This window comes from Protobothrops mucrosquamatus, unplaced genomic scaffold, assembly GCF_001527695.2.
Source record: "Protobothrops mucrosquamatus isolate PMUCROS unplaced genomic scaffold, P.Mucros_1.0 scaffold400, whole genome shotgun sequence".
Taxonomy (NCBI): domain Eukaryota; kingdom Metazoa; phylum Chordata; class Lepidosauria; order Squamata; family Viperidae; genus Protobothrops; species Protobothrops mucrosquamatus.
Genome location: NW_015386731.1, coordinates 36,046 through 50,454, shown reverse-complemented (window position 1 = coordinate 50,454; position 14,409 = coordinate 36,046). Strand labels below are relative to the sequence as shown.

Sequence of the window (14,409 nt, the reverse complement as noted above, 5' to 3'; positions counted from 1 at the left end):
CCATTGTTCGAGTTTGTCAAGATTTTTTTGGATCCTGAGTTTGTCTTCTGGGGTGTTGACTATTCTTCATAGTTTGGTGTTATCTGCAAATTTGATGAGTTCCCCTTCAATTTCCTCGTCTAAGTCATTTATGAAGATGTTGAAGAGTACTGGGCCTAAGACAGAACCTTGTGGTACCCCACTGCTTACTTCTCTCCATGTGGGTATAGTGCCATTTAGGACTACTCATTGAGTGCAGTTTGTCAGCCAGCTACAGATCCATCTGGTGGTGATGTTGTCTATTTCAGATGTTATTCTGTTTTAGCATTGCTGTAAAGAAAACTATAGATGCTAATAAAGTGTAGTGTGGTATAAAGGAATTCTTATTTTGAAGGTGTATTTTAACATGTGTACACATTCATGTGCACATCTATATGCACAAACAGATACACACACACACACACACACACACACACACACAATATGACCACTCACTGAGTGCTTGGTATAAAATTAGAGAAATTGTCTATAACAAAATGAATCATTAAGGATAGGTGATATAGCACTGCTGGTGCTTATAGAAGCCAGAAAACACCACTTTTGGCCCAAAGCAAGAAAATACCTGTGAAGACTACGACTGACAAATGGTTTGAGGATGACATTGTGGGTACATATTTTAAGCAAATTATTTTGGGATGTTTTTGTGTCAGGACAAGCAGGATGTGTAGTAACCCCTTTGATTAAGATCCTAGAAGCCCCAGGAATAGTTTTGATGAGGGTATCTTTGAATTCCTGATTTCTTAGGTAGCAATTGACTGGATTGAGAAGTAGTGTTAGAACAGTATAAATGACAGGTGCCAGCTTATTGGAATCAATAGATGGGAGGGCCCTTGGATGTGCATAAATAAAAAGGGAAACTCAGTAGAAAATAGTGATTATCAAAAGGCATGATGCACATATGGAAAATTTGTGGAGATTCTCAGTCATTCAGGTCATTGTTGTCTCAAAGATGCTTTTTCAAAAGGCAACTGTACTGGGTTTTTTTTTTTCCTCAAGGAAGAAGAGACATTTCATTTCTCATCCAAGAAGTTTCATCAGTTGTGACTTCTTGGATGAGAAGTGAAATGTCTTCTTTTTCTTCCTCAAGGAAAAAAAATAGTGCAGTTGCCTTTTGAAAAAGCACCTTTGAGACATATGGAAAATACTTTCTGTTTTCCTTTGGCTGAAGAAATGTGAAGAACTGTGGAGATGATGTAAAAATGAGAAATAATTGTTAGAGAAGAAGGAGAATGAGCAAAGCTAGTCAATTAGCCTAGAATATATATATATATATATATATATTAAAAAAAAATTAGCTCAAAAACCAGGCAAATAACATAGATAGAAATTGCATTCCACAAAACACAAGAAGAAAGGGAAATATAGAGCCAGTGCTTAATATAAAATCAAAAGCAATGCACATGAAAGTAATACACACCACTAGACCTTCTTTTGTTTCATAGTGTCACTTTAATAGATCAAATGGTAATGTATCAAGTATGTCAGGGATTCAAAGGATGAATGTTTATTAAACAGGAATTTCCAGGTGACAGAGCCTGAGCCAGGTTATATTTCATTACAATTGTATAGGGAAATTCCTGCTTGATTATAGAACAAACATTTGTTTGCAAATACAAGTACAAGAAAAATATGGACAAAATAATAAAGTTATTTTCTAAAAGTAATCCACAGGAAAAAAGGTTGAAAACAATACTTATTTTTTACTAAAATATGAGAAAAAAGAAACACAGATACTAAATGTCTGGAGAAACCAAAGGCAATTTTCAATGTCCAAATAATTAATACAACTTTTACTATGCCATTGGTATACAGAGAACACTTGAACGATTCTTGAGAATTCTAGATTTCATCAAAAAAGACAATTTTCTTAACTTCCCTTTCCAAAAGCCACATAGAAAGTGAAGAGCAGTTTCAAAGCTAGAGAGCTTGTTCAGTTTATATCAACTCATGAAAACAAAACGTCTGCCCAAAGTCCTTCTCAGAGCATTTTTGACATCTTTGTTTCTAAGGCTATAGATGAGGGGATTCAACATTGGGATAACTAAAGTGTAGAACACTGACACAATTTTACTCTGAAAGGGGGAGGATATGGCTGCTGGCTGAGCATAAATGAAGAAAACAGTCCCATAAAAGATGACTACAGCTGTTATGTGAGATGCACAGGTAGAAAAAGCTTTCTGCCTGCCATCTGCTGAATGCATCTTGAGGATGGTGGAGAGGATGTAAGCATAGGAGGTGAATATTACCCCTGTAGTAAGGGCAATGATAACATTGCAGAGAGAGAACATCACAGCTTCATTGATGTATGTATTTGTCATAGCAGCATTCATGACAGCAGGAACATCACAGAAGAAATGGTTGATCTTGCTGTGATTGCAAAATCTGAGATGGAAAGAAATAGTAGTCTGTATCACACCATTGGCACAACCACATATGTAGGAAGATACCACCAAATGATGACAAGAAGTCTTTGACATCTTTAATGGATAAAGGAGAGGATAGCAAATGGCAATGAAGCGGTCATAGGCCATGACAGCTAAAAGAAAACCTTCTGTGGTAACAAAGATGGTGAAGAGCATCAACTGAGCCACACAGCCCTCATAAGAAATGATATTTTTCTTTTCAAGGAAATTAGCTAGAGCTTTTGGAGCAATGGCAGAAGAGTAACAGAGGTCCAGGAAGGATAGGTTCCTGATGAAGTAGTACATAGGTGTATGAAGCTTAGGATCAGCATTTATGATTGTGATCATACCACCATTTCCAATCAGAGTGGTGATGTATAATACCAGAAAAATAGTAAAAAATGTTATTTCCAACTTCGGCTGGTCTCTGAAACCCACTAGGACGAACTCAGTAGCTGTGCTACAATTCTCCATGATACATATCTAAAATAAAAACACACTTAACAAACATGCCATGCTTACAATTTCCTAGAGGTATTATCAAAAATATGTGGACTCAGTCTTTAAATTAATATATGAAAAGTATCTTAAAAAGAGTTAAATTCAGAATCAACCTGAATTTCTATAAATGCTCATCTTGGCATGGGACATTCAATGAAATTGCACTTTAACTTAATTGATCTTATGTTGTTTACTTAAACATAAACACATAGCTATCTTTTTCCAATATTTATTCTTTGAAGCTACATCACTTCTTAAATATAAATTGTCAAGTTCTCATTTGGCTGGTAAAGTCACCTTATGTTATTTTTAAAAATTTCATTACAATGTCTGTTGTGTAAATTCTCATTAAATGCAATTTAACTCTTTTAAAACCTGGTGTTTTATTCAAATTTTAATTCTATGATTCCTTCTTTTAAAATATTGTGCATTTAAAAACATAATATAAAACATTGTATATTTTAAAATATCTTTTCTACTATCTTCTCCTATTGGTTACTATACATGATTACATTACTTTGTTGTCTGTATATACATTGAAAGCTTATGCATCGGAGACAAATTTCTTGTGTGTCTCAATCACACTGGGTCAATAAAGCTATTCTATTCTATTCTATTCTATTCTATTCTATTCTATTCTATTCTGTTCTGTTCTGTTCTGTTCTGTTCTACTCTACTCTGCTCTGCTCTGTTCTGTTCTATTCTATTCTGTTTCAATTTACTTATTTTTTAAAAAAAATACCTTTCTGCATAATGCCAAGACAATCCCATTAAATACTTATAAAAATAGGAACTCTGCTGCCAGTTCACACAGACACAAACTATAATGTCTAACAAAGCAAAATAAAATTAGGGATTTTAATAGTTTCTAAAAATCAAAACATTCAACAGACTGGAAATAACTGCAGGTCTGACACAAATGATTTTGGCTGTTAAGAAGACAAAGCTTTTTCTCATATGGCTACCAGATTGTACCATCACACTCATCTTAATTTCAACACTGATGGTCCTTTATATAATTGGACTATGAAAAAAACAACAACTACTATTATTATTTAAGATTTAATCTTCAATTTGATTCACAGTCTGGGACTGATAAAAACTTAATAGTTCAAGTCCTAACCAAGAACCTAAGAGCTGTTAAGGTAATGTCTGAGTATATAGCCAGTGTCGAGTAAGGTGTTTTGCAAAGTCAGAATATTCAGATCTGATAATTTCAAAATTTCCATGCATCTAATCCCTTTGGGTGTTGCTTTCAAGGCTCCTATTACTATTGGTACAATATCTTTCCTTGTTGTTGTTGTTGTTGTTGTTGTTGTTATTTATTCTGGCTCAAAAAAAGATATTAAATTACAAAGGTTGTTTTAGGCACATATGTATCATAAATTGTTGAAAGAAGGATCTTTTTAGGTACTTAAAATATCACTATGCTTAAGTAACCTAAATCAAGTTTAATGCTGTTTTTTTTTAAAGATCAACTTCCCTATTTTCTCATTATATTTAGGAGCTATTTTGCTCTTTCATATTATAAAAGAAGAAAAAAATGTTTGTGGTTGGAAATGAATCAGATTCCAGTACAACATGTAAACCAGCAGGTCAGATACTTATATGGTGCTCTTTTTGGCAGCACATATGCTACGATTGGAACACAGAAAAGGATATGCTTAGGTAGAGCTATAAAAATGAGATTAACTTACCACAACCTATGAATAAGGCAACCAGCCCTATCATACATTTAGCAAGAATTTATGATAGAAGTCTTCTATAGCAAGGGAATAATTTATTCTCCATGGTATTATTATGTTCATTGTCTACCAACTATTAAAAAAATATATGTACTGGATTATGTGGAACTTCAGATGGGTATGGTATGTCTAGCTGCTATCATAATTTTGAAAATATGTCCAATATCTTTTTATAAGCATTAGAGATGTAAATTATTATCTTTAGCCACTTCCTTCTCTTTTGGTTAAGTCTACTAAATTCCAGAAGAAAGAAGGCACTGGAAAGCAAATATTACAGTGGCTATGAATATATCACTGAAAGACCTGAAAAGTTAAACTGGGAATTGATAATGCCAGAGAAAGTTTATGTGGCTATAGAAAGTCAGCACTGATTTGAAAGCAGTGAGTCAGTTAGTCAGTCAGTCAATCTTGCTCCATTCACTGACTGACTTGCTCCAGTCAGTCAGTCAATCCTCCACAGGAGGATTTCAAAAGGAGACTGGACAGCCAGTTATCTGAAATGGTATAGGGTCTCCTGCTCAAGCAAGGGACTGGACTAGAAGACTTCCAAGGTCCCTTCCAACTTTATTATTCTATGTTCTACCTCCCAAAACAGCCTAAAACACCAATATTTCCCTCTTAACCTAACCTATATCAAACCCCTTTGAGAATAAATGTAAATTTTTACTCTCAGAAAAAACTATAATTCCTTGAAAATAAAAGCTACAAATCAAATTATCATATCTTAAATCAATTTTATTAAAATCTAGCTCTCTTGAAAAGTCTATAATGCTGGGAGTAGAAAGAGAAGAGAACACTTAGCACAAAGGTGAGTGGTCTCTATTACAGGGGCAATGGATATATCATTATGAGATCCAAAGGTAAAAGTTGGAGATAGATAATCCTGAAGAAGGTCTATTGGGATTGAAAAAAGTCAGCACTGACTTGATAAGAAAAATCAATCAATCAATCAATCAATCAATCAATCCATACCTAGCTAAGTTTCAGAATTTTCAGTTGAAAACATGCTGGATTTTACTCAGCTTTACAGCAATATAAAGAACAGTCATAGCAGCATGGTTATTTTCTGGTCCTTTTAGATTATATTTTAAAAAATATTTTAAAATCCTCAAAGTTGTAAACTCCATGCCTTAATGTAATTATTATTAATTCCGCTGCTGCAAAGCTATTGATTCAGTGTTTTCTTAATGGTGAAGCTTTTAGAGCCATGGTGGAACAGTGGTTAGAATGCAGTATTGCAAGCTAATTCTGCTGACAGCAGTTCAAGTCTCCCAGGCTCAAGATTGACTCAGCCTTCCATCATTCTGAGATTGGTAAAATGACGATCGAGATTGTTGGGGGCATTATGCTGACTCTGTAATCCATTTAGAGAGGGCTGCACTGTGAAGCAGTACATAAGTCTGCTATTGTTATTGCTATTGTTATTTTAGCTTCTCTCTCTGTGACAAAATTCTGGTTGCTGTGGTCCTCACAAAGCATTCCATTTTCCTTGTCAGAAAATGAAATCCTAGCTAGGAAGAGTTTACAGGAAAAAAAGCTTTGTGCTCTCTCACTTTTACTTCATTCTTATTTACAGTAGTCATTTTTATTTTTTTGTTTCTTTAGTCCATTCCTTTCCATTTTTCCCCTTTTAATCTTTTTTCCCAGAAAATTAGTCAGACAAATGTCTGTTTGGGGGGGGGGGGTTGGTGCATCCCAGAATATGTCTCTTTTATACCTGCTCCAGTGCTTTTTATATCTTTCCATGAGTATTCAGTAGACATTTGTTTTATTTTTATTTATTTATTAAACAAATTTATATAACTGCCCAATTCACACACAATGACTTGGAGAAGTTTAGAAAATTAAAAATCCTTAGTACATAAGCCCATAAATCCCCCACTTCCATGATGACAAAATGTGCATTCAAGCCAACCACTTCATCAGCTCTGTAGCAACCTGGAATGAGTGCACAACTCAAACCAAAGAGTTCCTAATCCAGAGCTACTCTGATTTGCCAGGTTCAGTTTCCTCATATTTTCCCCATTCAGACCTCAGCCGCCTCAAGCACCAAGAAAGGGCAGACACAGCATCACTTAACTCACCATGATTGGAGAAGCAGAACTGAGTATCATCAGCACACTGACAATGCTTCATTCATTGGTGACAAATGATCACAGCAGTTTCATGTTAAACAGGAGTGGAGAAAGCACTGAACCCTAAAGAAGTATGCAAAGCCAGGGTTGCAGGTCCAACTTCTCATTCACAATCCACACCAACTGAAAATAATCTTGGAGGTCTATCAGACTTACTTCTTTTGAATGAAACTCAGAATTAAGTTTTATTGAAATACATATTTGATGTGTATGTGTGTTTCTGTGTAATAATTATCTCAGAAAAATCAGCATCTGATAAATAAATGAAATGAAATAATGTCATACATATAGATGTAAACTTCAACAGCAATTCAAATATCAGTAATTAACAAAGATATATTAGAAGCTAGGTATCAATTTTCCTTAATTGTCGGTTCAGAGCTTCTTTAACCTCTCTGTTTCTTAAGCTATAGATTATGGGGTTCAACATTGGGATGACAACTGTATAAAACAGTGATACAACTTTTCCTTGATTGGGAGAAGACAAAGCCCCAGGTTGTGCATACATAAAAAAAACTGTCCCAAAAAATAAACTAACTGCCATCAAATGGGAGGTACAAGTTGAAAAAGCTTTTTGTTTTCCTTTGACAGAAGGAATATTTATTATAGTACTAATAATATAAACATAGGATACTATGACTACTACAGCTGTGGTCACAATAATAAAGCCACACACTGAAAGGAGCACAAGTTCATTCACAAAAGTGACGGAGCAGGAGATCTTCATGACTGCTGGGACATCACAAAAGAAGTGATCAATTACAAGTGAGTCACAAAATGACAGACTGAATGTAAAACCAGTCTGGATGCAGCAGTTGATAAAGCCAAAAAAGTAAGAGATGGATAGAAGACAAACACACCTTTTCTGTGACATGATAATATGATACAGCAATGGACTACAGATGGCAATGAATCGGTCATATGCCATTACAGCCAAGAAAAAGGCCTCTGTGGTTCCAAACAGAGAAAAGAAGAACATCTGAGCTGCACAGCCACTGTAGGAAATGGTCTTATTTCCAGTTATAAAACCCAACATAGCTTTTGGAGTGATGACTGAAGAGTAGCAAATATCCAAAAAGGACAGGTTTTTCAGGAAGAAATACATAGGGCTATGAAGTTGGACATCAACAGTTGTAATTATGATCAGGCCCATATTCCCCCCTAAGGTGATGATGTATATTACCAAAAAGAGAACGAAGAGAGATATGCGCACTTTTGGTTGATCCTTAAAGCCAATTAATATAAATTCTGTCACTTCAGTATGATTTTCCATCACATTTATGGCTAAGGAGATGTCAGGAAAAACACCTACAAATATTTTTGTGAAAGTTAGAAAATAGTGTTTGAGTAAGTCTGAAAAGGTCATTGTTAGCATGCATGTGAAATAAAAGCTGTTTGTGAAATTTTGCAAGCAGAAACCTGAAAAAAATACATATTAATTAATACTAATATTATTGTCATTATAGACCATAATGCATAAGAATCTAAGAATTAATAATGTAGAAGAGATCCATCAATCAGGATCATATCCCATTAATGTTTTGGTGGCATCCAAGCCATTCAAAGTCTTCTGGAACTGAATAGCACTTGGTAAAGATATAGAACAAGAATGGATACAAATTACTTGAAATTAAAAGTGCTATACAGATAAATACAAGGATTTCCTTGTCAAATTCTAACAAAATATGCCTGCAGGGGAAGGGAAAAAAAGAATTAAACTTTTTTTTAAAAAATTCTTAGAAGACAAAAATATAGCTGTGACAATGTCAGAAATTCTAAATAAAAATTGAGAAAAGGGTGTAACCAAGTGAGCAGACTGTATTACTAAAATGTAAATCACAAAAGAACAAATGGCTACACCAGTGAGTTAGAAGGGAGATATACTATTTAAAAGGAAATAATACAAAACGTAAAGTAAAGTATTAAAGTTTACACAGAATGTAAACCACTCCAGGTAAACATGCCTTTTGTTTGGAACAGCTTACCTCCTGAAAAGATATCTTTAATACCATCAAACAACAACATCTGTTAATCTCAGATCCTTAGGAAGATCATAGTCATCACAACTGGGAGGCTAGCAGAAAGAAAAATATACACAATTGCCATCCTAACATTCTCTTTTGCTGCTAATTTAGTGAAGCAGGAGTCAGCTGCCAATCTTCTGTTATTGTAGAGAAAACCAACATCACTGTATCTTTGCTGGATTTGTTCTTGTTGCTGCTGCTGCTTATTTTCAGTAACTGTTGATTATTTTACTCCTGTACTGAATTTCTGCTAAGCTTATTGATTTCATCTTTTAATTTATTGAAACGGTCTTTCCTGTTTTATACATTTTGATTTTAAAGCATTCGAGTTACAATGTACTGAAAGTACATGGATATAAACTCAATAAATACATTAATTCCAATGTCTAAGTCCTTCATCTCAAGTGAGAAGCTTTTGAAATGCTACAAAAATATTTTTGCATAAGTTTTGGATACTAAATTACTGAACATCTAGAAACTCCTATCACTTCCTTAAGAGCAAATTTCAGCTTCAGCATTTCTACTCACCTCTCATTTTCCTGTTCATTAGAACTGGAAATGGAACAAACTTGCAATGTTGTTTTTGTGTTTAACATTATTTCTTTACCTGTCTATGAAACAAATACATTCTACCAATCTTTTTTTTCTTTTCTGTGTTCAAATTTAACATATTTATGAACAATCACATTACACCTGAGGCCCAATGTTAGACATAAGTATGATCTCATGAGTATAATCTATTTTTAAGGTATATTGGTCCAAATGGAAATTATTAATTTATGTATTTTGAAAAAGAGCATATTCTTGTAAAGCTTCTACTATGGATTTTTTTTATAGTTCTTCCCATCAGAAGATTCTGATCTTCAAACTAGCATTTACATAGAAAAATAATTATCCACTAAACTCCACTGGAAAATATTCTAATATCAAACTAATATTTAATATTTTACAATAATCATTTTTCAAATCTAGCAAACAATGAAATTTATTCAGCAATTTATCTATTTCAACAATGACCCAAATCAAAAGGCTACACAGTTTATTACATATTGAATTTATGTTTCTGAAAAAGCAAATTACATCTTAAACAGCAGTATTTTTTTAATCCCATAGAAACTGTTGCAACGCTGCCCTAGATTTCACCCTCAGTTATATCTAGGGCAGTATTGCAACAGTTTCTATGGGATTAAAAAAAATCCTTCCCTCTCTTTTTCTCCCTCTCACATCATGACTCTGGGATAAGAAATTGGGAATCTGATATTCTCTTATTTCTTTATCAGATAATTTCTTGCTCTCATTGTTTAAACAGCTCTTCTTACTCCTATTTTAATGCCTCAGATAGACAAACTTTTTTTCTTTTGCTTAGCTTATTGCACCATTTAGTTTCCATCATCAGTTGCAAAATTTGGTTAGCCATTGGTACAAAAGGTGAGATTGGAAAAGCAACTGTAAGAGACAGAATGGGTTGGCTACATCACACCCAAGTGGTTTTAATTGCTTTAGTTTGATCTCTATTCTAATCCTCATAGAATGTACACACACTTTTTAAACATGTATTTCAAAATGGAATAAACATTGTGGAGCTGTTATTTGACAATTGCTCTACTAAAGTGAAAACAAGCATGAAATTTATAGCTAAGTGTGCTAGGGGCATTTGCAAGTGTGGAGGGGGGACATTGTGACAATCCCCACACACCCTTCTACATGCATCATGGCATTACACATAGGTAAAGATGACCATGTAATATTGAGATGCCACTTTAATCAACCTGATGACAGGAGAGATCCTTTGCATGCTCTTAAAGTGATCTAATCTAGATCAGTGGTTCTCAACCTTTTTAATGCCACGACCCCCAACCGGTCGTAAGTCGAGGACTAAATCGGTCGTAAGTCGAGGACTAAACCAGTCATAAGTAGAGGACTAAACCGGTCATAAGTCGAGGACTACCCAACCGGTCATAAGTCGAGGACTTTCCCTGCCCGGGAGCGCCACACATGCGTGGTTCCGCCTCCTGCGCCGGCCGAGGCATAGCTGGCAAGCAGCAGAGACGGAGCAGGCCTACCACCAGCTGGCCCAGCTCAAGGGAGGTAAGGCACCCGCCGGAAAAGGGAAAAAAATGGCGGACAGCCTTGCTTGGCGACCCCGTGAAATGGTCAATCGACCCCAAATGGGGTCGCAACCCATAGGTTGAGAACCGCTGATCTAGATAATCTAGTTCCACTGATGGATCACCACTGAAAAGAAACAAAGAAGGTCAGGGCCTCAGAAGATTTAACTTTCCTGCATCTGAGGTCTTGTAGAATTATGTAATCCTTCCACAGATGGTTCCTAAGGATACACAGCCTTAAGGGGAAACACCAGAATTATAGATAATACTCAATGATGTTTCAGCAACAGACAACTTTGTTCTATTTTTATTGGTTTATTTTTAATGAAGGCTTTACATTTTTAATCTTAATTTATTATGTTTCATTATTGCTAGATATGCAGTTTTGTAAAGTGGATCATATACAGTTGTGGGAAGTCAGGCCCCCAGAGAAGGAAATATTAAAAGGGCAGAAAATATATTTCCTCAAAGGATCTTAAAGAGGCAGAAAAGCATGCCCAGTTTTTTTAATAGTCCCAAGTCTCCCTCCCCCAAGCAGGAACCAGCTATGTAGAAATGCAGATGTAAATAATCCAGGAAGGTTGGAGGCCCCTAGCTAGAAGCTTAGGAAGACAAAGACACCTAAAATCTACATACCCTACCCAAATTCTAAGGACATAATAGGATTAACCCACAGATTCCAAAGGGCACACCCAGACTCAGGTCATAATACATGACACAGGAAATACAAAGCTTCAAACAGGAACAGGAAACAAACAAAAGCCCCAGAGGGTATAAAAACCCACTCTCTCTGTGCTCTCTCTCTTTTCTTTCAGAGCCATCTTTCTGTCTGACTCTCCTCTCCAATAAACTTTCTTTCTAAAGCAGTCACCATGTTGTTTATTCCCAGCTTGGACTGAACCATGATGAAGACTTTTCCTTCAACACAGTATAACACAGTATAACACAAAAATAGATAAAAATTACATAAAAATATACAGAAACAAAAAACAGAAAACTATGTACTTGAATCATTCAGCGTCTACCGGTATTGATATTGGAGCTTTGGAGTAATTTCAGTTCTAAAGAGGATGCTTAATCCTAGGATAACTGATGCACTTATAAAATTCATTTGATTCCCTTTATCCTGCAGTTTCCTCAAATTACATTCTATTCATGTGAATGTGTGTGTGTGTGTGTGTGTGTGTGTGTATAATTAAATTAGATTGGATTGGATTGGATTGGATTAGATTAGATTAGATTAATATATAGAGAGATTCTGTCATTGTTGCTTATCAAATGAAATTAATGACTCAATACATTTGGGAAGAATATCCCATTTATTAACCTTAGGATTTATATTTTAACTTTTTTTGTTTTATTGGATAAAATGTTAAATATTGAACTAGAGTTATAATATTGCCCCCTCCACACACACACAAACCCCCTAATGGATGTCTCATATATATATACTTCACAAAATTTTAAATATGGCTCCTGTTTTTAACTTTACAAAACCTAGCATTCTTAATAACAGGCTCACAAAAAATACTGGTGGGTGTCAAAATAGCAAAATAATATAAATTGAGGAAGATAAATTGCTGTGGGATATTAGAGTTCAAACTGGCAAGCACCTGCCATAGAGCCCTCCAGATTAGAAGTCTGCATAGAGGACATTGCAGTAGCTGGAGACAGCAGGAGAAAGAGGGAAAAAAAATAAAAAAAAATAGCATACAAAGACCTGCAAATAGAAATAAAAAGACTGTGGCAACACACAAAACAACAAACTGGTGGCAGAGAGGATATAGTTGTAAATGGTTCTCTCATTTAGAATTACTAGAAAGATTTAAAGTAGACAAAACAATTTATGGTTTTGAACATTCTAAGACTGAGTTGCTAAATGTATAAACTTTTATTGAAATTGGAAGCAGAAGAACAAGTGAAATAATTCATGATAAAGTGGGATAAAAACCTCAGTTATAATATGCAGAAGGAACAATAGGAAAACATGTGACTATAAGGATTGAAATTTACATTATAATCTTAAGGAAAAATATAATATGATGTACTGTTAGCATATATCACCAGATAAATTTTCTAAATTTTATAAAGGTATTTTTATGGAAACATATCATGTTTGGTGAACAGGAAAACAGAGCAAGAAAATTGTGGCCTCAAAAGCATATACAGTTTCAATAAAAATTAAAAATCAATATACAATCGAAATCAGAGGCTTTTCTCCTGGGAGTGAAGGAAAAACAGTTAAAAAAAACATAGAGCTTTGCTTTGCACAGCTTCCCCACAAGAGGGAAAAATTTAGTATTGCCCTCAATGGAGGAATGATTGGTATAATGGTAGAACTTGCTAAGATTGCCAAACTGACTTATTTGATCAGAGAAAAAAAAACAGTATCTACATTTATTGCTGACTGAAAATCCCTTATAGACTTTTTTGCATGAAAAAGAACAACAGAAAAAATAAACATATGGTTTATAATTTATGATGAAAGAACAAAATAGATTAAATGTTATTGGGCTGCTGAAGAATAACTTCAAACTTGCAAGTTTATGACCTCTCGCAGGCTGAATTCTGTACTCTACTTATGAAAGATTCTAAATAATTTTTCTGCTATTCTTTAGCATGACTATTTTTTATAGATGAGTTGTATTCCTACTACTACTACTGTTATTATTGTGGACCCATTCATGTATATGGTAACTGAGCAGCAGGGATTTAGTTTGCATGATGCAGATGACTTAAAAATTACATTTTAAGTGTCAAGGTGAACGACCATTTGTAGAAGAATTTCTCTGCTACTCACCCTTAACCATGCAAAGTAAAAAGTTATGATAGAAAACATTCATTATAGATCCCTGTTCTTCTGTAAAAGTTGCATTTGCTTAAAATGTCAGCAACAGCCTTAACTTTGATATAGACATATGTGCATATGGAAGTGGGTAATGATACCCAATCCCTTATTTTCTGAATCTGACAAATGTATCTAGTATCTAGGTATAACTGACTAAAGAGATGTGCTTCTCCACATATTTAGGAAAAATAAAGGAAAAAATAGGTCTCAAGGTATAATTTCTACTAATATTCCATGTGAGTATGTTTTGTTATCAATAGATATTAATACATTGCAATTCTTACATAAGGTGAGTAAGAATTCTGCATTTTTAATGACAATAAATTTTGCAGTGGTAGGTATTTTTACTTTTCCCATCAAAATGTTCCCTAGCACAGTAAAAACTTTATTGCAAAAAGTAAATTTTCTTAGTTGTATTATAAATGTATATGCTATCACTTCCAAATGTATGCATAGATCTGCATAAAATTGATTTACATCATAAAATAGTGGGGTATCCATTTCCTGCATCTTGATTTATAAATTATAACTTTTTCATACAACCATACATAGCATTTTTTTCAAAACATTATATATATATATATATATATATATATATATATATATA

The 14,409-nt window shown here is 34.3% G+C and overlaps 2 protein-coding genes across 2 annotated transcripts; both read right to left on the bottom strand.

The window, feature by feature from the left end:
* Window positions 1–1,979: 1,979 nt before the first annotated feature.
* On the bottom strand, window positions 1,980–2,915 carry LOC107287574 (olfactory receptor 12-like). Its single transcript, XM_015816096.1, has one exon. It carries the CDS (start codon window positions 2,913–2,915, stop codon window positions 1,980–1,982), a length of 936 nt encoding a protein of 311 aa, XP_015671582.1.
* A 4,253-nt stretch (window positions 2,916–7,168) lies between these two features.
* LOC107287611 (olfactory receptor 12-like) lies at window positions 7,169–8,095 on the bottom strand. The gene has a single exon (XM_015816133.1). It carries the CDS (start codon window positions 8,093–8,095, stop codon window positions 7,169–7,171), a length of 927 nt encoding a protein of 308 aa, XP_015671619.1.
* Between the last annotated feature and the right edge of the window lie 6,314 nt (window positions 8,096–14,409).